The sequence below is a fragment of the Aythya ferina genome (assembly GCF_964211825.1).
Source record: "Aythya ferina genome assembly, chromosome: Z".
NCBI lineage: Eukaryota > Metazoa > Chordata > Aves > Anseriformes > Anatidae > Aythya > Aythya ferina.
In genome coordinates this window covers 56,530,877-56,556,081 of record NC_140299.1, presented here as the reverse complement: position 1 = coordinate 56,556,081, position 25,205 = coordinate 56,530,877, and the positions used below count along the sequence as shown (strand labels likewise).

Genomic DNA, 25,205 nt, shown 5'->3' with positions numbered 1-25,205 from the left:
TAGTAAAGGTAGCAGCACATAAGTCTCTCACAGTCTCAGTATCCAATTGGTAAAATGGAAATAGGATGAAACTTCTGATGTTTGTTTGAAAATTGATTTATTTTTATACATTTGAAGGCTGAAGCCACTATTGGAATGGGTGTCTGGAAAAAAAAAAAAAAAAAAAAAAAAAAAAAAAGAGTAAAAATAGAGCATTGTTACTCCAAGCAAATGCATCAAAGGCCAAAAAAACCTTCAAAATTAGCAACATTGAGGAAGACTTAGAACAGATGTTAACCAATGCATGCAGATTTATTTCTGTATTAAATATACTCATATCAGACAAGAACCTTCAAAGCAAATCAGTTTAGTTTTGAAGATATTAAGGAATTTGATTGCCTAGTGAAAGCTGGTTTAATTTTTATTTTAATTCAAAACAGTGAATAATATTTAACACTGCACGTGGCTGAATTTTCAATATTGCATACAAACATTAAATATATTATTGATATTTTTAAGTCAAATGTGTGGTCCTTTTCTTGGTCCACTGGAGCATCTAACCTGCTGAATTCACATGATGAAAGTGGTTTGCAAATTCTTTGTACGTTGCCACTAATCATTTAAATACATCTACTCTAAAGTGAGTCAAAACTCTGTGGTTTATCAATTTTTGCTGTGACACAAATTACTGAAATAAGCAGGGCATTGTGTCTGCCTGTGTATCCCCACAGGGAATGGCTTTCCAGTAGCTGGGTATTCTTAGTTTACTCTTGCAAAGGGGAATACCATTGCTGTAGTAATTTACAATATTTCCATATCTTAGCTGAGCAGAGGCATTAGTCAGGTTAAAACCAGTTGATCTCTATAGGAGTTAAGCATATAATTAAGAGCTTTCATAAGCTTCACTATTAATGTGTTAGTATTTACAAAGTATTACAAAGCAGAGCTGTGAGTAGTGCAGTTATTCAAGAGTTAGAAGGTATGCATCATTTGTAACCAAACTTTCTCCTCTTAGTACACTGTGTAGCATGCAGGAATATCTCTTGGAGTTGCTAGAGGAAAGTAGATATATTGTGATGAGACGAGACATAAAACAATCAGGTCTAGATTGATCCTTCATATCAAATCTAGATTTGAAAAGATGTTATCATCTGCCTGTCTGAGCTTACATCTATGTAAATTGAGCTTGGTTGCCCAGATGAATTCACCCATTCCAGCCCAGAAGCAGGCAACAAGGGACAAGCACTGCAGCAGGTTGGCCCTGCACAGTTAGCATAGTTACACTCAAGGTGCCTGTGGCACCACCTGAAACATTTACTGTGAGGGCCACAGACTTCAGGAGGTGTGTCAGCTCCAGCAGAGCCTGCCCACAGACAGGACACCTAGTGACTGACACAGGGAGCCTGCTCTCAGTCAAAGTATACAGTGAAATAACAGCACTGTCTGAGCTTTCACATATACTTAGCTGAAGTGATTCGAGCATACTTACAGTAAACATACTGGCTGTAAACAATACTTATAAGTATCTGTACCAGAACTTCAGCAGCTGTTTCTTGTGATAAGCTTGCCCCTGCTTCAAACCGGGAACAACAGCTACAGCATTGTCAGCAGCACTGCCTAGCCTCTGTTGCTCTGGTGGCTGAAATTGCTCTTTAAAGTCATCATAGCCACTGGAAATTCAGTGGGTCTTTATCTTCTGCCAGGTGACCATGAATTGGGCCTTCAGGCATCTCCATACACAATGGCACTGTCTTCTATCTGGCAGGATAATGATATGCTGTAGAACTCATACCTTTTTTAAGGAATGGCAAACCCATCCAACTTGTTGGCTTGCAGTAGAACTGCATACTCTGTGATGGCCAACTTCCATTCAGCCAACAGCAACCTTTAATACTGCTTTCTTGTTAATTGTGCCATAGGTGCATGCTTTTTTTTGTGCAGTCTGAGCTTATTCCAAATAACTTATGACCCTATTCTTGCCTTTTCTCTCTGCAATGCAACCTTAGTCCTATTTTTTTCCTCACTTTGCATTTGTGGGTGCAAACCTTGGCACCCACATTCCATCAGTTTTTCCTGTTCACCTATTTAGACATGAATTATGTCTTCTCGCTGTTATCATAGCTAGTACACTTCCTCTTCCAAGAACATGAACAAGCTACCCAGAGAGAAATCTCCCTCTTTTTGTTCAAAGTCACCTTTTACCTGATAGTACCACTTATCATTACCTACCTGTAACAAAGGACTTATGTCAGAAAACATACTTGTAGGAACATACATTGCTTCTGGACAGTGATCCTCTTTGGGAGGATGTCACTAGGATGAACATTCCTCTTTGCAAGCACTCATTACACACTGGTAAAGGGTGGATAGAAGGAGTGAGGAAAGGAAGAAGGAAAGAAAGGGAGGAGAAAGGGAAGGAGGAAGGCAGGGAGGGACAGAGGGAGAACTTGGAACTGTCCATGGTTCAATAAAAGACAATAATGTGCTTCATTTACTCAGTATTTCCCACATCCACCTGTGAATACCTTCACAAGGGGGTTCACCTTCCCCTTCATTTCACAGTTTCCTGGAGGTAGGACCCTCCATTTCATTTCATGTTTCTCCAAGTGACCTGGAGACACCATCACCACCCTCAGAAGGTGAGTCACATACAGGTAACATCTACATGTCACGGGAAGAGTGAAACTTTCAGCATTTTTGAGATAGAAAATCTTCATTTTGCTACATGCAACTATTTTGTTGCTTTGTCAGCACCCTCTTCCCTTCCCCCATCCCCTCTCTCCCCAAATGGATAAATTTGCAATAAAAGGTGATGAAATATATTGCCAGTACTGTGATAACTTTCTCTGGCTTTTGCTCACTAGAGAATACTTCCCAAAACTAGATGCATGCTACCGAAAACTAAACTTGTGCATTTGCTGTGAAAAACAAACAAACAAAAAAGTTTCAACAGAATTTTGCTCTAAAATCTCATATTCAAGACAAGTCTCATGCATTGGCATAAGGAGTGTTGAGCAGTTACTTTACTGCAGAAACCAATAACACTCCTCATACTCAAAAGTTCACTGAGGTGACATAACAGTGACAACTGCAACATTACCCAAATAGATATTCTAAATCTAGTTAGGAAAAACCCTAAAACTTTCTTGTTCTGGAAGAACTGTGTGGTTAAAATTCTAGATTGTGAATCAGAGAAAAATAAAAGCCTTTACATCTTGACTATTTTAATCAGAATTTTGCCTTTAACAATTTGAGAAAGAAGACAAAAAAAAAAAAAAAAAAAAAAACTGTTAATTTTTAATTTTATTTAAAATTCAATACTTTATGAACAATTTTGTTTGGGGACTTAGTAATTCTATCTAGCCATGCAAATGGACAGAAAATTATCTAGTGTTATAAATTGAGGAAGATATTTCAGTTTCATAGGTACTGAAAACAGGTGCATCTCCACTATGGAAAACGTACTTTTCACATTCAAATTTAAAAGAACAACACATCTTTATATATATATCTATATATTTAAAAACAAGCAAACAAACAAAAAAACCAACCAACCAAACAAACAAACAAACAAAAAAAAAAAAACAAAAAACAAAAATCAACTTCTGGCATATATCTTACTTTACTTTTACCTTTACCTTTCTTGAAACTTACATCAAAACAGGTGAATTTAAGGGATTTTCTTAATGACAGCTAGAGCTGTCTAGGTCATCAGTTAAAATCTTAATCATTCTTTGCTGTTTATATCCAGAAGACTATAAACATTTTAGTTACGTTAATACTGCACACTGGAGCTCAGATATTTCTGTATTATGTTAGTAGAGACCATACTGGAATGGTCTCAACCTTTGGAATCAGAAGCACCACAGCTGCTCAGGCAAATAAGCTCTGCTATCATAGCCTCTCTGGGAAAATGAACTAAAATCTCTTAATGCTGTTATGTACCAGCTTGCATTGAACAAAGCTACAGAACCTGTGTCCTGCTTATAGATGTACAGCACATGTAGTTATTCACATTTAATTTAGAACCCTGTTTTCTTCATATTTACTTTATTTTACCAAATGGTTCTAATCCTGCCACGAAATCTAAGGCCTCTGTATTAACAGAGAACACTCAAGTTGAAAATGTGGTGAGTAACATCTCTTATCTGGGGAACAGAAGAAAGAAAAAAAAATCTTAAATTTGAAAATTTCAGAAAAAGAATTTAATGCAAATCATTAAATGATGCACAAACCTTCAATCAGTGAGCTATAGCTAAGTCTTTTGATCACCCCTTTCACAGAATCACAGAATCACAGAACTGTAGGGGTTGGAAGGGACCTCGAAAGAGCATCGGGTCTAACCCCTCTGCCAAAGCAGGTTCCTCAGAGCTTCCTGGCTGCCCAGGTAGGCATCCAGACAGACCTTGAATATCTCCAGAGAAGGATATTCCATCTCATCTAGGGGAAAAGTCTAAGAGGAAACATCAACCTGCTAATCTTTTTTTTTTCAGATGAAAATTTTTGCAGAAAAGCTCAGCAAACATGCATGCTGCACTCAGGTAAGATGTGGCCAATTAAATTCAAGTATTGCTTCAGCAGGAGAAGTTGTTTAGCTGAGTCTTCTCTAACTACTATTTTCTGAAAACTACATCTAAATGACATAAAACAGTACTTCATAAACATCTGATCCAAACAAGCTGGTTTAGATAAGCAATAGGCATTTTAAAAAGGCCAGATCAAGTACTGAGTTGGTATAGGTAAGCTCCTTTCACTCTTGAAGTTGGTGCAGCACTGCCATATGCCCAGATACATCAGACACATAAAAGTTCTAAGATTATCCCTCAGCATGCATAAACACACTTCAATAAAAGACTTTCAGCACAGCATTGTTGGGGTAGTTTGAAAGCCTTTTACATTGTGCTACCAACCACACATAAAGAACAGTATTCAGACATCCAATACCCTTTAATCTTAAAAACAAACAAACAAAAGCAACAAAACACAGTGATATTATATAGCTATAAGGATAGGTGGACTTTGTACACTGAACTGTTGCTGACATACTTTCTACTGATGCAATCTCATAAACAGCATCCACCATCTTTTAGACATTGCAAATCAGAATGTGGAGTGTATAGACCAGCCAGTTTGTTTTCAGAATAAAAGAATAAAATGGATTACATATCTACATAAGACTACTAGGAAAAAAAAAATGAGGGTACTTCTTGAGATAAGAAAAGACAGAGGGGGGATATAATCATCTTCAAATATATGGCACAGTTTAAGGGAGCTAAGCTCTTTCCACAATTCTCTATAGCTTAAGTGCAATAGGCTTAAAATTTTGAGAAAAAGATTTTAGATAATACATCATGAAAAAAAATAAAACCCAATCTACTATAAAGGATAGATAAGCTTTGAACAGTCTTCATACTTGGAATTGCAAAAACAGTTTTCAGAAACAACGCAACAGTGTCAGTATATTTGCAACTGCTTTGATCAGTTTGCTTAATCTTCAGAAACTGTTTTCTGTGTTTAGAAATATGAGGGGCACAGAATAAGAAAAGCTGTATTTAGTCTGAAAAAAAAAAATAAAAAATCCACCTAATCATGAATTTATTCCTGGACACGGTGAAAGCAGGTTTAAGAGAACAAGAATAGGGCAAACATACTGCACTTCTGCTGAGGAATCTCCAGGTTTCAAAGCATGTGTACCCTACTGGATTTTGAAGTGATCTCTTGCAGAAGTCAATGCTAGTCTAAACCCCCTAAAAACTGGAATGTCATAAAGATTCCTCGTGAATACCATTTACCCTACCTATAAGCATTTCCCTTCCCCCCCCACCACCCCCCATTCTACAGCAAAAGTTGCAGAAAGAGTGGAGTTCATTGGTTAGAAATTAGTAATTCTTTGTACAACACTTCATCCAGTTGGGTATCTGTTGAACTCACACCAGCTTTCCTTCAGCACAAGACCAATGAAAAGTTTGAGCGAGCATTTGTATAGTTTCATTCCATATCTTTAGGGACTGATTAGGTTTTCTGAAGCTGTTGTAAGTAAGCCTTTCTTTCTGTTAAACAGAATGATGCCTTCGGAAGATCAATGAACAAATTGCCTTTTCAGAATATTAGTTCAAAAGGTTCTCTTGCATTAACTTACACCTTTGACTTCAGACTTTGTCCTTGCTCTATATTGTGCAAAGCATACTGCCTGGAAGCATCCAAAATTCTTATACGAAAAGAACAGACAGTGTCAGCTAAAAATTTTAAAAAAGGGACTGTTTCTCCAACAGCAGAAAGCAGGAAATTGTGTTTAATAAATAAATAAATAAATAAATAAATAAATAAATAAAAATAATAATGATTTAAGATTTTTATTTTTACCTCTTAATAAAATCAACACTTGAACTTATCCACCCATCCATCCTGATATTATCTTTAATAAATCTTCTCATTATTCTGTGCCTTAAAATAAGAATTCTTCAACATGTAGGCAGAACAGAGTGCAAGCCACTTGGAATAAATAAGCAATTGTGGATAGATAAAAACAGGCAATCATATGATTAGAACACAGTAGTTCAGAGAGATCTGGGACAATTCTGCAGTGGCATAGCAGTTAACTTCAAACAATGGCATCACTAGTACTACCATGAGACAAAAAAATTGCAGCAAATAGCAAATCTATTCTAAAACTAAGCAGTCGGGCCACATGGGGTCTTTTGAGACCTGTGTGTTTCAATTAACGTATACATTAAAGTTTTTTCCTAGCTCTTACTAGTCAAGAAGAAAAATGCTTTTTGCCTCTTCTGCCTCATGGATTTCCTATTCTCAGAACAGTCTGCAGTTTGAGGAAATACTCTTATTCTTTCAATGCAATGAACTGGTTTGTTCAAATTTGATCAGGAACTACAAGCTTTGTCTCACATTGCACTAATGAACAAAAAAATGACAAAGCCCCAACAAACAATAAAAGCTCTGCTAGTTGTAAAATCTGCAAGGCCATCTTTAAAAAAAACTTGTTTTCCTGGAGTCTTCCAAGACTTTACTCCACATTCAGTTTCTGTCTCCAGCAGTCATATGCCTCTCCCCCAATAGGTTTATTTCCTGTATCTCCCAAATTGGTTTATTTCTCATTAAACCTGGGCCTTCTTATAAACAGCATTATTTCAGCAGATAGCTCCCATTCTTTACTGGTCTATTAACACTTTGTCTCAAACAGGAATACTAGTAGGTGAAGTGTAGCTATTCAACTTCATAATTAATGGTCTTCATCTTTTTGACCTCATGTTTTACAACAAATTGTAATGTGATAAATCTACTTGATACAGGCTTTAGTCCCATTTATACATAGATCAGTTACTGGCCTCTGTGATGACATATTCTTCCCCACAAAAGGTGCCAAATTTTTGTAAGAAGCTATTGTAACTTCTTTTTTATGAACAACTAGAAGGAGCTTTGGTGATGGTGTGTGTATCAACAGGGGCTGAGCACAACTCAAAGCAGATTTCTATCTGTTAAGACCAAGACAGGTGCAACACAGGCATTTTGGAGAAAGTTCGTGTCGATGATTATCCAATTCAGCTCCTGAAATTAGATACTGCCTAGAAAAGATTGAGGAAGTTGCACCATGAACCACATAGTATCTGAAATACCAGAATGCAAAATTGTATCAACTTATTACTAGTTTTATGATTTCTATATAGCCACCTATGTTATATCCTCATAATTTTGAAGGAATGAACCCAAGAAGTCCACATACCGTTTTGAAAAATCTGTTTTATTGTTGTTTGTTTAAACCCAGAAAATTTGTACTTATCTATGCTTAGCAAGCTTAACAGCTCTTCAGGATGTATTCAGCTGAAGGCCTAGAAAGTTTCTACAGAATTTTAGGAAGTCAGGAAGACAGCCTTCTATGCTAGGGTTCATGTTCAACACCACTAGAAACACCATGTTCATGTTCAACACCACTAGAAAATAAATAAATAAATAAATAAAAATCTAGTGAAAGTATACAATTACACTGAATTTTAACGTTGATGGTCCCCTTTACATACGGGAGCAACATGCCTTACATTCTATCACACAACTTATTTGTTGTTCTCTCACCTACCTACAATCTATGACACAGCTATTCCTCACAATGTTTCTTTCTGGATTCCCCAGCTAAACCTTTCTAAAACTCAGTGCTGTTCTCATTTCAGTTTTAAATATGCAGAGAAAGAAAAATGCACAGAAGAGGGGAGGAAGTAAAATAAAGACTTGGTATATTGTAAATACAATATATTTCTAAGCAGTGTACAACATATGAACAAACTGTAGACAAACTTTACCTTAGGAAGCTGATTTTGCATCCATTAATTCAGACCCAATCTAAGTTTTTACTATGGCAAAATAGTAAATAGTAATATGGTTTCAGTACACATCATCTAGTAGATGGTTAAAAAATCTTTAACGCAGACACCCCTCATCATTATAGAAATATCCTCAAAGGCATTCCTACTGAAGAATCTGAAGAGGGGACTGAAGAATCAGGGAAAATACCCCCTACCCCTTTTCCAAACCACAAGAACTTTCAGGAAAAATAGCCAGCTGCACCAATGCTGCTAGAAGGTTTATGCCTTGATACTAAACATACACAGAATTTGTAATGCATTTACACTAATGTAATTTTAATAAACTAGACCTTGAACATTTTACCTACAATACACTTTACAATACACAGTTTTACAATACACTTCCTTTAATTTCTGGGGCACTGGCTAAAACAAACAAAAAAAACCTTCTGGTTTCATCTGCATTCATATGAATGTTACTGCACATTTCACAGTTTACATTTCACCAACTGCTTCTGATGTCACTTTTACATTTTAGATTTATGATTCAAGCTTAGTAATTGCCCCAGATTTAAAGAGTACAAAACTAAACAAGCTTAACTGAAGTCTTGAACTCTTGCTCAGGTGGCCAAGAAGGCCAACAGCATCCTGGCTTGTATCAGAAGCAGTGTGGCCAGCAGGGCTAGGGAAGTGATCGTCCCCCTGTACTCGACTCTGGTGAGGCCGCACCTCGAGTACTGTGTTCAGTTTTGGGCCCCTCGCTACAAGAAGGACATCGAGGTGCTTGGGCGGGTCCAGAGAAGGGCGACGAAGCTGGTGAGGGAGCTGGAGAACAAGTCTTACGAGGAGCGGATGAGGGAGCTGGGCTTGTTCAGCCTGGAAAAGAGAAGGCTCAGGGGCAACCTTATCGCTCTCTACATGTACCTTAAAGGAGGCTGTAGCGAGGTGGGGATTGGTCTGTTCTCCCACGTGCCTGGTGACAGGATGAGAGGGAATGGGCTAAAGGGAGGTTTAGGTTGGATATTAGGAAGAACTTCTTTACCGAGAGGGTTGTTAGGTATTGTAATGGGCTGTCCAGGGAAGCGGGTGAGTCACCATCCCTGGAGGTCTTTAAAAGACATTTAGATGTAGAGCTTAGGGATATGGTTTAGTGGAGGAGTTGTTAGTGTTAGGTCAGAGGTTGGACTAGGTGATCTTGGAGGTCTCTTCCAACCTAGATGATTCTGTGATTCTTTACCTATTCTTTCTGTCTGAATAGTGACACCACGTGGCATATACCCGTAAGTAGTACCCGTAAGTCAGTGGACCAACACCTGCTCACACCAGTTAAAGATGGCCCTCCCAAGTAAATTAAGCCAAAATCAGTAGTTTTATCAGCAAAAAGGTTCTACATTTCTGGTTCAACAAGACTAAGTAATATCCTTAATATCTATAAAGTGTTGAAGTATTACACCTAATGTTAGGAACATTGTGAACAGTCTTTATTTGTTCACTAAAACTTACATACAACATGTTAATTAGTTAAAAAAAAATCTCAACACAAAAAGCAGTAGTTGGAGTTTTTATTTCCAAAGGGCAAAACATCTAAAATAAAATTAAGTTCTAACAATTCTGAGAAGTCCACAGAGGATAAGTTTACTGATAATTTAGTATCAGAAAAAAAAAAGAAAAAAAAAAAAGAAAAAAAAAAGAAAAAAGAAAAAAAACTGTTAACATTCCAGATTACTGTAGAAAAAGTGTATATCACACTTAGGGCATACAAGATTTACAGCAAACAAAAAATACCCTGTTTTAAAAGTAATCTCCCTTCCAAATAGGTTTTCATTTTAGTGCATCCTATCTCATAGACTTTACATTTACATTTCTCTATATACAAAAAGGTACAACAAATTGGTACAGTATTTATTGCAACAAATTAAGGATGCTATAATATACACAGTTTTAATTAGCCCCTCCCCAACTTGCATATCCTCTTGCTTCTTACTCCTCCCTTGAAGCAGTCTCAGGTTCTAAGATTAAGTTCTTTCATTGAAAGGCACGTACTTATCTACAACAGAAGAAATCAATGCATTAATGTGGAATATCTTGTTTCAAGGGTAACTTTAGCCTGTATTTTTAAAGACCAAATTTTAAGACAACAAAGAACTGTATTACATTAGTAAATTTATCCATAAAAACACTTAGTTACCACATTATTGTGAAGTGTCATAAAACACCATTCATTTAAACCTCCCAAATAGAAAAACAGTGCATTTCAAAGACATTTGCCCTCTTCCACACGTTAGACGTATTTTTGAAGTAGACGGGTTAAATAGTGAATAGATATCTTGTCACATGAAGCGAACTACATGCTTCATATTTAATTACAGATCTCCATATATTATTATTTTTAATATACATATATATATGCACGCAGTTTATAAGATTAAATACCACTTAAGACACACTGAACTTACAAAGCTCTTGAGTTCCTGTTCAAATTTTGGTAACTCTAAGTAGCATTCCATAACTGGAATGCTATCATAAATAGAATTATTGTTTACCTTGTGACTTGCAGTGCAGCAAGTAGAGCATGCATGAAGTGATTTAATGAAGACTGTAAACTATCAGTGTGATTGCACTGGGTTTACGTGGAAAGGGTTTTGCTAGCAGAGGGTTGCATGGGTGGCCTCTGTGAGCAAAGCCCAGCAGCTGTCCCATGTTACATCAGAGCCAGCACCAGGTGGCTCCAAAAGGGAGCTGCTGCTGGCCACAGCTGAGCCAGTAAATCTCGCTGGTTGGGCCTTTGGAAGAGCAGACTTAAGAAAGGGGAAAAAATTTTGCTGCACAAAAGCTGATTCAGCTGTTGTGCAGATGCTGCTGAACCAGCCCCACAGCACCACAGGTGAAGGCAGCAGGAGGGCAGGAGGCGCTCCAGGCAGGCAGCAGCAGTTCCCCCACAGCCTGTGCAGGGAGAGGCCCCTGGTGGAGTAGGCTGTCCCCCTGCAGCCCATGGGTCCCACATGGAGCAGATCTCCACGCTGCAGCCCCCCCATGGGTGGAGGAGCCCCCGGTGGAGCAGGTGGATGTGGCCTGGAGGAGGCTGCGGCCCATGGAGAGCCCCCGCAGGAGCAGGCCCCGGGCCGGAGCTGCAGCCCGTGGAGAGGAGCCCACGCAGGAGCAGGGGGTCTGGGGGGAGCTGCCGCCCACCTGTGGGGGACCCGTGCTGGAGCAGTTTGTTCCTGGGGGATGGATGGAACCCGTGGGACGGAGCCGTGTGGGAGCAGTGCTTGAAGAGCTGCTGCCTGTGGGCAGCCCCCGCAGGCTCAGTTTGGGAAGGGGCATCCTGTGGGAGGGACCCCACACTGGAAAGAAGGTGTTTTTCCTTTTGGGGGGTAAGTGGTTTTTTGTTTGCTTTCAGTTCTCACTGCTCTAGTCTGTTAGTAATAAGCAATAAAGTACATTAATCTCCAAATGCTGAATCTGTTTTGCTCATAATGTTAATCGGTCAATGATCTTCTTATTCCCATGAGCCTTTTTTCTTATCTTCTCCCTCCATTCTTTAGAGGAGTGAAAGCAGCATGGTAGAGCATAGCTGCCCATCAGCTTAAAACCACCACAATCTGTCATGCAGATACAAAAGATTTAGTTGAAAGAAGGTAAAATAAACTAACTGAAAAAGTGTATTCCTAATTATTGATATATGTTATATACATATGTAAATAAGGTGCTCGATATCAGCTTTCAAGCTTTCTTTCCAGCAATGCTGTCCCTTTGCAAAGTTCAGGCAGCATTTTATTAACCTGATCTATACTGAGCTTTGTTGAGCACATTCAGATTGTCCAGAACTGTTTTTCTCCTATGCGCAAACATTATTTCAAGATAACAGTAACTTCTGTTAGAAGAAATTTTTAGAGCTTCTCCCTACACAGAAAAACACAGCTAGCTCTCAGTATACGTACGCAGAGTAAATTTGCTTTATCGACTATATATAACTTATTTTTTTTCTCATAATGGCTTTGATCACTTAAACGCTTACTTTCTGAGCTATTCTGAAAAAACAGTAACATTTTCTTCCTCTATTATCTATTGTTATTCACTTTTGTGGTTATTACTTTTATTCTGTTTATTTCCTCAGCACGTTAACAGAAACATCTGCTGTACATTATCACCTCTTCTGTAAGCCAACACCATTACATTTCATGCCATTTTGGAGGCCCGAAAGAGAGAAGAAAGAGAGGTATACCTATCCTACAAGTTATATCACTATATATTTATATAGTGATATCTATCACCCCAGGCTATGACATGTTCTAACCTTGTTCAAATATTCCACTTTTCCCACTTTTTCTGAGCTTTTGGACTTGGATCAAAACATTGTGTATTTTTAGTTTTCATCTGAAACTGATGCTTTTAAATCAAATACTATGTATGCACTGGAGGTTCTTCTATCAACAAGATGCCACAGTATGTGAGGAGCTAATTGTTAATGTTAACACTAATAAACACTTGACTTGTCTTACAACAGCTATGTCATGAGATAAACGAAATACTGCTAATCTATTCAAATTGTTTGTACTCTATGTCATTTAGACAACTATTTTTAAAATGGTCTGATCAGTAAGTTACTTTCAAACACTTCCAAATTACTTGGTATATCTAAAGCAAACTGATTTGCTGCAGTACTGAGAATAGCTGAACAGAAGTTGAGTATTTGGGACAGCTTTTTCCTCAACTACAACACTACGCCATAATGTTTTGTTTTTTTCTTAGATACCAAAGTTAACAGCAAGTGTAGTCTGGGGCCTGCTGTCTACAGTTGTAAAGCACCTTAGTGTAAAACATACTGCAGCCCTTACTGTTGTTGGTTCTATTTCATCCCGTAAGGAACGAGAGTGAAATACCGAAGAATGGAATAACTGAAGTATGTAAAGCAGATAAACTTGGTTAGCTTTAGTAATGACACTATTTTTAACCAAAATATCCTACCTTCCTCTCCATTTTTCTGGAACTCTTATGCTGAAGACAAATGGTGTTCTGGAGTAGATCAAGAGTAGCAGAAGTACTAAGTTTATCTTCTTGACCACTTAATTCTTGCCCATTTAAAATTTAAATGATCTTGATACCTTTTCTCCAACCACGTATGAAACAAAGTAGTGAGCTGTTTCAGTCAAGATACTTATCATCCATACCTTCACTGCACAGACATACAGCTCCTTTATACAAACCTTCGAGGATGATTGGCATCAAATAGTGTTGTATCATCATCATCATCATCTTGCTCTAAGGGAGTCAGCTCCATGTTTTCTATGTTTGTATCCAAAACTCCGTATCTTCGGGTTTTTCTGTTACGTCTTCGGAGCCTGAAATGTATTGTACAATATGTAAGTTCTACAAATTTATCATTACTTTCAATTCCAACAATGCAAGAAGACCATCCCTTAAAACACAGCTATATTGATACTGATCATAAGTTTTAAGAAATTACCATATTTACACTGTAACACCCTTAGCTCAGTGAAATTCAGACTGTACACAATTCCAAGTGTGAAGAATTTACAAGAAATGACTGAAGCCAATAAAAATTTGTCACCTTTACTTTAGTATAGAATTACTGCAGAGAATACAAAAAGGCACTTAATAGCTAATACAAAAAAGTGAATACAAAACAGTGGTTAGTAACTATATGCAAGAGCCAGATAAAAACATATGCAAGCACACTTCTAGCAGATCCTACAATTAAAAAAAATCACCTTGCTATGAATTTGGTACTTGCTTTATAAAACAGCAGATCAAATCAGAGATAAACTCAGCAAAACTAGATTCAGCACAAGCCATGGGTTCCATCATTTTAAACCTGATGCCTAGAGAAGACTTCACAAATAACATTAAGAAGCTTCATTGTTCATAATTAAGTCAATCACCCATAAAATAACTAGCAGTAAAACATGCAGAACAGAGTTTGAAAAAAACAAAGATCTCTTTTTCATAGTAATGAGTAATAAACATCTTGCATTAATAACATTGCATATATAAAAATCCACTACCTCTTATATTGTAAGTGAATTTGTTTAGACCTTTGACCTTAAGTGTGAAATAGAATAAATTCTTGACATAAATGAAAACTTATGTGTAGAAGAGAATTAACTTTTTCAAACCAACTCATGGTGAAGGAAAACCTAAAAATACTCAGCAGACACTCACTATTCATCAAGGTCATCATTGCTACTGCAATCAGGAACTTGAGAGGTCAATTTCCTAATTTTAAAAACTAACTCCTCAGTTCCTCAGCTATTTCCTCTTCAATACCGAACCTTACATCCTCAGTTGTAGGATTTTTATTTTATTTTATTTTTAACATTTTGAAGTAAGAGAGAACCCGTAGAATCTATGTCATTTGCATTTCACAAAATTGATTCACAAAGTGATTCGTATTTCAAGATTAAGACAGTACTTACAAACACAGTCTGAATTTTCCTTTCTTATGTTCTCTGTGTGGGCCTTGGTCCCATGTAAGCCTCAAGCATGCTTTTGGCTTTGCACAACTATAGGCATTGAATAGACCTTGCTCAACTCTTTGAGGATCAGGAACTCAAGATAACTAGCTTCTCAGCTAACAATATACAAAGGTGTCTGTTACAAAATGCTGACAGAGCCACTTTCAGCTAATTCATACTCACAAACAGCAGCTATGTGAGAGCGGTATGACTGAGTAAAGTTGTCTTAAAAACAAATACTTTCTAGACATTTAGTTAAAACCACAGAGACACAACATTTCCTCTTAGCAACACCTAAAATAGAATTTACAAACCTACATTAGGTGCCTAGGAAAGGCATTCATGGTTTTCAGGAATTTAAATATGAGATGTTTCAAAGCTAATCATCAAAAAGAGTATAGTAAGTTATGCTTAAATAATATTATATACACTATACTATTGCTATACAACATATAGTCACCTCTGAGGCACCACTTCAGTCATCTTGTTAGAGAGACGAACATGATATCGAGAGTTACGGCTTCAGTTTGTCCTGAACTCTGGTATGCTTCTAGAATTCTTTTTATTTTTGCTTATTTATTTTTTAGATGTTACAGAAAAGAACCATCCTTTTCACATTAAGCAGCATCCATTCTTGGTCTACATTATATCCCAGTGAATTAGACCTCCTTTTGTAGTTGAGAAGCAAATACTAACATGTTCAGATGAGAAAGGTATAAAATATATACCTTTTTTTGAAGCATGCAAACATGATATTATATAAAAAAAAAAAAAATTATCAAGATAATTTCCTCCTCCTGATTTGAAATAGAATCAACTGTTTGCCATACGTGCTTTAGTACAACTTATTGCTTAAATCTAAGGCTAATCACAAAGACACGCAAATATCACCTTTCCGCTCAAGATAAAATTCATTGTTTTTCAACAGTCCTTAACATAGAAAGAAGTGGTATACTATAAAGTACCAAGCAGAAGAAAATTAGAAGCCTTATGATGAAAAATATGGTTGCTTCATACACATTGTGTCTTTCATTTTTGCTACACAACTTACACTCGGACAAGCACTTGTGGACATGTGAACAGTAGAAACCCTCTGCCATCCAGAGGGACCTTGGAGAGGTGGGCCTGTGCCAAACTCATGGGGTTCAACAAGGACAAGTGCAAGGTCCTGCATCTGGGCCAGGGTAATCCCAAGCACAAATACAGGCTGGGTGGAGAATGGGTGGAGAGCAGCCCTGAGAAGGACCTGGGGGCGTTGGCTGACAAGAAGGCCAACACGAGCTGTCAATGTGCACCTGCAGCCCAGAAAGCCAACCGTATCTTGGACTGCATCAAAGGAAACATGGCCAGCAGGGCTGCAGAGGTGATTGTCCCCCTCCACTCTGCTCTCTTGAGACCCCACCTAGAGCACTGTGTTCAGCTCTGGAGCCCCCAGCACAAGGAGATGGACATTTTGGAGTTAGTCCAGAGGAGGGCCACAAAAATGATCAAGGGTCTGGAGCACCTCTTCTACAAACACAACCTGAGGGAGCTGGGCTTGTTCAGCCTATAGAAGACAAGACTCTGCGGAGACCTTATAACAACTGCCTGATACCTAAACGAGGCCTGCTGGAAAGCTGGGGAGGGACTCTTTGTCAGGGAGCATGATGATAATAGAAAGAGTAATGTATTTAAACTAAAAATAAAAATAAAAATATATATATAGATTCAAGTGAATGCTGTTGAGAAACTGACAAAAGAATTACTAGTGACATAAAAACTTTATCTGTATACAGATTAGCTACCAAACTGAAGCTAAAACGATACTGGAAATGCTTATATGACATACCTGTATGATTACTAGGACACTAAAGCACTGTCAAGAAAAACTAACTTAGGTCTGGCTACCATGTGACTGTTAGGAAGAAAATGTAGGACAAAAGCCCAATTTTGTTAAAGTCTGTAGCATTCTCTACTGCTCTCAGCAACTTAATGCAGACTATTTTTATCTCTGTAGTTACAACTTGTGGTCTAAGAAGATGAAGTTACAAAAAATGGCATTAAAAGTTCATAAAAAGACATATTTTTCTGTGTTCAGTTCCAATCCTTTTTCAAAGACAGCTGACAGCAATAGAGGAATCTGCAACAAAATACAAGCAAATAGTATGACAATAACATCAGAGATGGTATAAATAACAGATTGTTAAAAGGGGAGATAAATAAGAAATACTGGTGGTCAAAAAAAAGGCAGAAAATATAAGAATATGAGAGTAGAAGCAAAACAGGTCAAGTTCAAAGTACATCTAAGAAACATGAAAAAGGACAAAGGACATAGGAGGGTGAGGGGGTGAGATTTTTTTTTATACTACCCTAACTTGTGCAGTACAAGCAACTACCCTTGCTACAAACCACAAAGACTGAAAACAAGATCAGATCAATACAGTATGAATTGCTAATTAACCTTTCTATGTAAAGTGCCTTTCTACTAGAAGCTTTTTACTGATAGTAAGCTCTCCAATAAACCAATCTCCCCTGTTCCCTACTACTCAGCTTCACAATACTTTAGAGGATTCTGCGAAGTACATGACAAGGGAATTGTAGCTCTCCAATCACCTCAAGCCTCAGCTGTTACTTACAGGCCAGCAGCATATATCGCCTTAAAAGTGAAAATCATCATTTTTTGATCAACATTTCCAAAGACTGACTACTTTCAAATATGTGGATAAGTTGAAGTAAGCACAGCTCAGGAAAAAAAAAAATATGTCATTGAGGAGTTTGATAATGGTCTTTGTGACAGAACTAAATTTTAGCTGTCCCAGAGCTGACCCAGTGTTGGGAAAGTCACACCCTAAAGTGTAGTGCCTGGTATGAGCAAACAACAAGATACAGCCCATTCACATTCTCCATTAATGAATATTTCAAACTACATGGATTCTTCCTGAGCCATGAACTGGGTCAGTTACAAAACACATTCTCAATAAAAATAAAGTTATCACTATTTCACCCTAACTGAGCCCTCCTTTTTCTCTTTTTTTTTTTTCCTCCCCTGTGAAGGGCACGCATGAGCTACACGTTTACATCCATAAAAGAAATTCAACAATCCAAATCCAAAGGCTTACAAATAACTTCCTGGAAAAGTACTTTAAGTTGAAATTATGGAACACAATTCATGCTGAACCATGTGCATGTTCTGTCTTAACATGCCGCATTGTGTAGCACACTAACAGCTGTCTAAAAGAAAAAATAGCCATTTCATCTCATCTACTACACTTGCTTTCTCATCATCTCAGAAAGACTAGAGAACTAATGGCGTGTACTTCTTCCTACATAAACACCAAAGACAACTTTTGACTGCAATAGGCTTCATGTAAAAACAACAGAGCTGTACAGACAAGAGGAAGGAGGGAAAACAAAGGATGCATGAATTGCAACACTGGCTTTTCTGTGCATCATAAAGTGCAAACAGAGCGCATTTTTTGTAAAGTATCAAATCTAAGAGGCAAAAAAGGCAATAAAACTAAAGCTGGTAGACTAAACAAGGCATCATACTGTCCAAGCTTTTTTACTCCCAGCTTTGATGGATGTGCTGTGTGATCTTGTTTCTACACATATCGTTCCTTGAAAATCTTCCGTTATAAAAGGAAGGTGCAGGCAGCTCAACCTTTATAACAAGGCGAGTGAAACAAGTCCCACATATAAAACTAGAAATAAAATCAAGATACATTGTTTTCCTGACAGAGAAACTGCATCATCAGCAATGTCAGCGAGAAGGTCCACGGGAGCTTCCTATAGTTTACACAACCATACTCGGGAAAAAAAAATAGTTATAGCCACAACAGCAAAGTTGTAACAGCTCTCAAGTTTTTCTTGAGAACGGATTTTCAGGGAACCACCTTGAAACAAAGTCAAATGGCTCTGAAAAGAGAAAAGTCATATCTTTATCAGAATGTACAAAATTTATTAATTATCGACCTCCATTAAGAAAGGTTGCAAGTTTCTGATGTGGTAAAGAATGTGTAGTGGCTACAGACTGAATTGTTTTGTAAAGAATCTTCCTCACCATTCAGTTTCTATACCTGAGCTATCTTTAATAATATCTAAATTTCTGACAAATAATTGTTTGAGTGTAACAAAACTACTCTGCTAGAAGAAAGATAAAAATGGCCGTAAAACCTCAAAATTGTTGAGAGCACAAATAGAACGTGCAGACATTTTCTCTCAGACCAACAGTAGCAAACAAGCATTTATCTCACTTGGATTTAAGGTTGCTGCTACAAGTCAATCTCCAAGTTAATCTGAACTGCTTACTACAGGCATAGATTGAATGTTTCAGACAAGCACTTCTAACCAGGAGCACCTTAGAAGTGCAGCTGTCAGGAACTTATCAATCCCAAAATGGACTGGTGCAAGCGGTGATTGTTTTTGTGCACTAAAAACAAAATCAACTAGGCATGCACTTAAACTAAACACAAGAGTGTACTTGAAAAAAAAAAAAAAAAAAAAAAAAAAAAAAAAGAAAAGGCTTTTAAGATCTAATCCTCTAAAGTGGTAACTACTTATTTAGTTGTCCCTAATCCTAACAAGACAAGTACAGAGAAATTTTTGTTTGTGTTTTGTTTTGAGAGTGGGTGTGTGTGCTGTGCTAATTTAAGCAAGACTTTCACTTCATGTTACCCCAGTGCTGGGCAACTTTGTGTTCATTCCGGAAGAGGTTTGTTTAACAATGTTTCCCAAAACAAAACAAAACAAAAAAAAGTTAACTGCATATTTATTTTCTAGATGTTGTAAAAAGCTCCACTGAAACTCTAGTGGACATGGTTCTTAAAACAAAGAATTAAAATCAGCTGCTAATGAAGTTGTGAAGTGTGTAAGTAAATCCATACAAGCTTGAAAGAGTATTACATCTGTTTAAAGAAACAGCCTGATAACAGGCTGATTTGGTAACAACAAAAAGTGGAAGTATTCACAGCCCTGTGCGGTGGGTTGACCTCAGCTGGCTGCCCAGAGCACACCATGCTGCTATCTCAGCCCTCCACAGCAGGGCAGGGCGAGAAAACGAGATGAAAAAAATTCCTGGGCTGAGATAAGGTGTGGGAGATCACTCACCAGATACTGCTGCGGGCAAAACAGACTCAACTTGGGGAAGATTAATTCAGTGCCGATCCATACCAGAGTAGCGCAGTGAGACCTGAAAGTTATGAACACCTTCTTCCCTCATCTCCTCCCGACTTCCCAGGCTCAACTTCACTCCCACTCTTCCACCTTCTCCCTGCTCCTAAGCACCTCAGCAGGGTGAGGAATGGGGACTGTGGTCAGATCACAGAGCTTTTATCTGTGATAAAAGCCCATACTGTTCCCCTGCTCCGGCGTGGGGTCCATCCCAGGGGATGCAGCTCTTCACAAGCTGTTCCAACAGGGGTCCCGATCTCAAGCAGGGGAACTTCTCTGGGGCCTGGAGCACCTCCTGCCCTCCTGCTGCACTGATCTGTGTGTCTGCAAGGCTGTTTTTCACTCCTCTCCCAGCTGCTGTTTCACAGCATTTTTTTCCCTCCTTCAACCTGCTCTCCCAGAGGCCCACCCAGCATCACTCCCTGGCTCAGCTCTGGCCAGCAGCAGGTCCCTTTTGGAGCCGTCTGGAGCTGGCTCTGCTCTGACATGGGGCAGCTGCTGGGCTCTGCTCACAGAGGCCACCCCTGCAGCCCCCTGCTACAAAGCCTTACCACATCAACCCAATACAGATTTCACTTGCTGAGTCAAGGTGCATCTGGCAACTGAATAATAATCTTGCTCAAAAATACAATCAAATTTGAACTTGAGGTGTAATTTCCTAATATAGAATGGTTTGGGTTGGAAGGGACCTTAAAGATCACCTGGTTTCAACTCCCCTCCCATGGGCTGGGACGTCTTCCACTACACCAGGTTGCCCAAAGCCCCATCCAGCCTGGCCTTGAACACCTCCAGGGATGGGGCATCCACAGGTTCCCTGGGCAACCCAGTCCTGGTGTATTCACCACCCACTGAGTGAAGAATTTCTTCCTTACATCTAATCTAGATCTACCCTCTTTCAGTTTAAAACCATTACTCTTTGTCCTGTCACCACACCCCCTGACAAAGAGTCCCTCCCCAACTTTCCTGTAGGCCCCCTTTAGGTACCAGCAGGCAGCTATAAGGTCTCCACGCAGCCTTCTCTTCTCCAGGCTGAACAACCCCAACTCCCTGAGCCTGTCTTCGCAGGAGAGGTGCTCCAGACCTCTGATCACCTTTGTGGCCCTCCTCTGGACTCGTTCTATCATGTCCATGTCCTGCTTGTGCTGGGGGCCCCAAACCTGGATGCAACACTCCAGGTGGGGTCTCACAAGAGCAGGGTAGATGGGGACAACCACCTTCCTCGAGCTTCTGGTAATGCTTCTTTTGATGCAGCCCAGGATATAGTTGGCTTACTGGGCTGTAAGTACACACCACCCCGGCTCACACTGAGCTTCTCATCAACCAACACCCCCAAGGTCCTTCTCCTCAGGGCTGCCCTCCACCCATTCTCCACCCAGCCCATATTAGTGCTTTGGATTGCCCCGGTCCAGATGCAGGACCTTGCACTTGGCCTTGTTGAACCTCATGAAGCTCACGTAGGCCCACCTCTCCAGCCTGTCCAGGTCCCTCTGGATGGTATCCCTTCCCTCCAGCGTGTCAACCACACCACAGAGCCTGGTGTTATCAGCAAACTTGCTGAGGGTGCACTCGATCTCTCTGTCCATATCACCAACAAAGAAGATAAACAGCACCAATCCCAGTACTGACCTCTGAGGAACAACCACTTGTCACTGATCTCCACCTGAACATTAAGCCGTTGACCACTACTCTTTGAGTGTGACCATCCAGCCAACACCTTACCCACCCAGTGGTCCTTCCCTCAGACCCATTACTCTCCAAATTAGAGACAAGGATATCATGGGAGACAGTGTCAAATGCTTTGCACAAGTTCACACAGATGATGTCAGTTGCACTTCCCCTGCCCACCAATGCTGTAACCCCACTGCAGAAGGTCACCAGATGTGTCAGGCATGAGCTGCCCTTGGTGAAGCCATGTTGGCTGTCAGCAATCACCTCCTTGTTTTCTATGTGCCTCAGCACAGTTTCCAGGAGGATCTGTTCTGTGATCTTGCCAGGCACAGAGGCGAGACTGACCGGCCTTAGTTCCTGGGGCTCTCCTATTTTCCCTTTTTTAAAATGATGATTATTTCCCCTTTTCCAGTCAGTGGGAACTTCATTAGACCACCATGACTTCTCAAATTAGATGGAGAGGGGAATAGCAACTACATCCACCAGTTTCCTCAACAGCTGTGGATGCAACCTATCCCATGGTCTTGTGCACCTTCAGGTTCCTTCGATGGTCTCAAACCTGATCTTCATCATTGTCCTAGGCCTTGCCTTTGCCTTCTGGGGCCTGGGCCATGTGGCTGGAGCTTTTGTCAGTGAAGGCTGTGGCCAAGATGTCACTGAGTACCTCAGCCTTTTTCATATCCCAGAAACCAGATCTCCCATTTCCTTCCAGGGAGGGCCCACGGTTTCCCTCATCTTCCTTTTATCACCAACGTACCTACAGAAGCCACTTTGAGCACCTGCAGAGCCAGGTTGGCTTACACTTCAACAACACCAAGTTCTTATACTGTACCAGCTTTGAATTTAAACCAGCTTTTTTTTGCCATAAAATGGGATTACTTATGTCATGGTAAAATATGCCACATTTAGGTTAGAATTCTGCTTAGTAAAGCCAGTGTGAAGGAATTATTTTTCCTTTGCTCTCAATAAGCAAAACTTTACTCAGCACTTCTCATATCAAGACACTATTCTGGTTAAGTGCCAGATTTTTCTTTTTTTTTTTTTTTTTTTTTATTACTGTTTTGCATATACCCAATGCATCACCTTGAATCTAACTTTGTGTTCCCTCCAAGGACAGGGAACCTGTTAGTCACAGAGTAATGAAGCACGGCTGTAACTTGGAGCACGAACATTCATCTGCCTCAGAGAATCTGTGAACGAAGTGAGCTCAGCGCCCCTTCCTCCCATTCACAGGCACTTGAGACCAGCAAGATGAGGATGATTTTCTCTGTAGCACCCCAGCGGAGGAGCACACACCAGTACGGACGGTTCCAGACCTCACACAAGGGGCTGCAGACACTGGACACACAACACTTTCTGAGACGCTCTTCCTGCAGCTCAAGCAACGCCAGGCTCTTATTCATTCTGCTTCCTTGGCCTCCCCATACTCGCACTCCAACCACCTCCCCCGTCCCCCCCGCGGCGCCCCGCTCCCTCACCGCACGGTCCGGATGACGAAGTAGACGATGAGGGCGGCGCTGGCCAGCACGAGCACGGACAGGGCGCGCTGGGTCATGGGCTGCCCCTGCTCGGGCGGCGCCGACACCTCGGCCAGCCGCCCGCCGCCGCCGCCGCCCCGCGTGGCGCTGCCGCCGCCGCCGCCGCCCGCCGCCTCCGTGGGCCGCGGGGAGGCGGAGGTGGCGGAGGCCCCGGCAGCGCCGCCGAGCGCTTCCCCGCAGCGCGCTGCCAGCACCAGCCCCGCCAGCAGCCAGGCGGGCGGCGGCGGCGGCCACATGCTGCTGCCCCCCGCCTTCCTCCTCCTCCTCCTCCCCCTCTTCCTCCGGCTCCGGCCCCGCGGACCAAGCGCGGCCGGGCCCCGCCGCCGCCCGGCCCACGGAAGCGGAAGGGGTCGGCGCCTGGCGGCTGCCGCTGCCATGTGGAGGCGCCGGGGGGGACCGTGGCTGCGGGGCGGTGCCTGCACACACAGGGCGGGTGCCAGGCACGGGGGTGTCCCCCTCAAGAGAACGGGGGGATTAATGCAGTGTATGGCCTGTCAGTAACAGATGAGAGCAGTGACGACTGAAAGCAAACGCAAAAGACTTCACCCAAACACCCTCTTGCACCTCCTCTACCCAGGTGGCGCCCAATGCAGCCTGGCTTGTTTTGGCTTTCCCAACTTGGAGGTAGCTGCTGTAGGTCAGAGTAGCAGAGGGTGCCCGTCTGGTAATGACGGTCACACCTTAATGTTTGGCGATTACGAATCAGAATTGTCGTCTCCTTGGCTTTTCCTATAAGAAGCTTTTATGCAAAGTGTTTAAAAAGGGAGAAGCAAAAGGAGAGTTTGGAAGCAATAGTGTCTGAAGAGCTCAGATCCTCTTTCTGTTCAGGTAAATGGTGGATCAGGAAGTGAGTGTGTCTGCACTGGTGCCAACAACTCCACTAAGGCCATGGAGCCATCAATACCTTAACAAGCTAGTGGAAATTCATGAACTGGAGAAGTGAGACCCCAAATTATGTTCAGTTTTTGTATAGAGTGAATCCACTGTGATATTTATGCTGCTTGTGTAATGTGCGTGTCTACAGTGCAGTTCCTTCAGTAAATGTCATCCGGTAGGATAATCCTGTAATTATTCTTTAATTAGGGGGTTGTTTTCTTTGGCTCTTTTTTTTTTTTTTTTTTTTTTTTTTTTTGTTAATAGTAAACTACAGCAAGGAGTTCAGAGATCTGATCTGCATACTGAAGAAGAGGAAATAAACCTTTGCACTGATCCCCACTCTCTTAGCATGCTAGTTCAACCAGTTTTCAACATACATCATCGTAAATCAAGGTGAAAAAAAATAAAGAAAAAAGACAAATCAAAACACCAAGCCAACCCAACAGTCTTTGTAACAGCTGGAGCAAAGTGCTACAGGCCCTGTGGGTCAGATGGCCCACGGTGATGGCCACCACAGCCCTCGCTGCTTATCTTGGGGCACCAGCAGAGGCCACATCAGCCTGGCTCACGCCTGGACTCCAGCCGAGCGCGTGTGTGAGTCTTGGAGCATTGAGCAAGGGTTTGGTGGAGCTGTGCTGTGGGGCTGCTGGCAGCCTCTCACAGTGCCCATCCCTGCAGCCATTTGCATGTTTCCGTGGCCCTGCCTTGCTCAGGGGTAGGGGGTGGGGGGCATGGGATGGAGCAGCTGCAGGGCCAGGGGTTTCTGTTGAGGGGCTGGGGCATTGCTGCTGCTCACCCCAGCACAGCGAGTGACTCTGGCCCTTGTGCGGTTTGGGACACCCTTTGGCAGCTGCAGCTTTGGGGCAGGGGAGCAGCTCTTTGACCTCAGCTCTCCTCAGCCCACAAAGAGCCCAGTGGTCATGGACATGCTATTGGACTGGATGTGCCCAGCCTGTGGGCACAGTCAGGATGATTTGACTCTGTCTCCACCAGCCTTGCTACACCTGTGCACTGCGGTGGGCAAAGAAAAATCCAAGTTGTCCCCTCTGCAATGAGACAATCAAGACCATCAAGTACTTGGTGAGGTCAGCCGACAATTACTTGGAGTGTGCTGCCCCAGAGTCCACAGAGTGCTTGGCTGAGGGCCAGGAGGATGGGCAGGGGGCTGCGGAGCTGGTACCCAGGGTTCCTGAGCTCAGCTTCCCACA

The 25,205-nt window shown here is 41.0% G+C and overlaps 1 protein-coding gene across 3 annotated transcripts; it reads right to left on the bottom strand.

The window, feature by feature from the left end:
• Positions 1-9,839: 9,839 nt before the first annotated feature.
• Positions 9,840-23,513, bottom strand: FAM174A (family with sequence similarity 174 member A). Of its 3 annotated transcripts, none has more exons than XM_084504181.1 (3): positions 23,062-23,513; positions 13,463-13,633; positions 9,840-10,338 (listed from the first exon to the last, which is right to left on the bottom strand). In XM_084504181.1, exons 1-2 carry the CDS (start codon positions 23,496-23,498, stop codon positions 13,489-13,491), a joined length of 582 nt encoding a protein of 193 aa, XP_084360307.1. In that variant the 5' UTR covers positions 23,499-23,513; the 3' UTR covers positions 9,840-10,338; positions 13,463-13,488. The 3 variants fall into 3 exon arrangements, with proteins under 3 accessions (XP_084360307.1, XP_084360308.1, XP_084360306.1); XM_084504182.1 differs by having other exon boundaries at positions 13,499-13,633; XM_084504180.1 differs by lacking the exon at positions 9,840-10,338 and adding an exon at positions 10,345-11,893 and having other exon boundaries at positions 13,499-13,633.
• Positions 23,514-25,205: the final 1,692 nt, after the last annotated feature.

What these genes read in the sequence shown, in the direction of transcription:
- FAM174A (XM_084504180.1), bottom strand. Translation starts at nt 23,498, where the DNA reads ATGGCAGCGGCAGCCGCCAGGCGCCGACCCCTTCCGCTTCCGTGGGCC. An exon ending in TTCGTCATCCGGACCGTGCG is followed by an intron (nt 13,634 to 23,061) that starts GTGAGGGAGCGG and finishes AATACATTTCAG; the next exon opens with GCTCCGAAGACGTAACAGAA.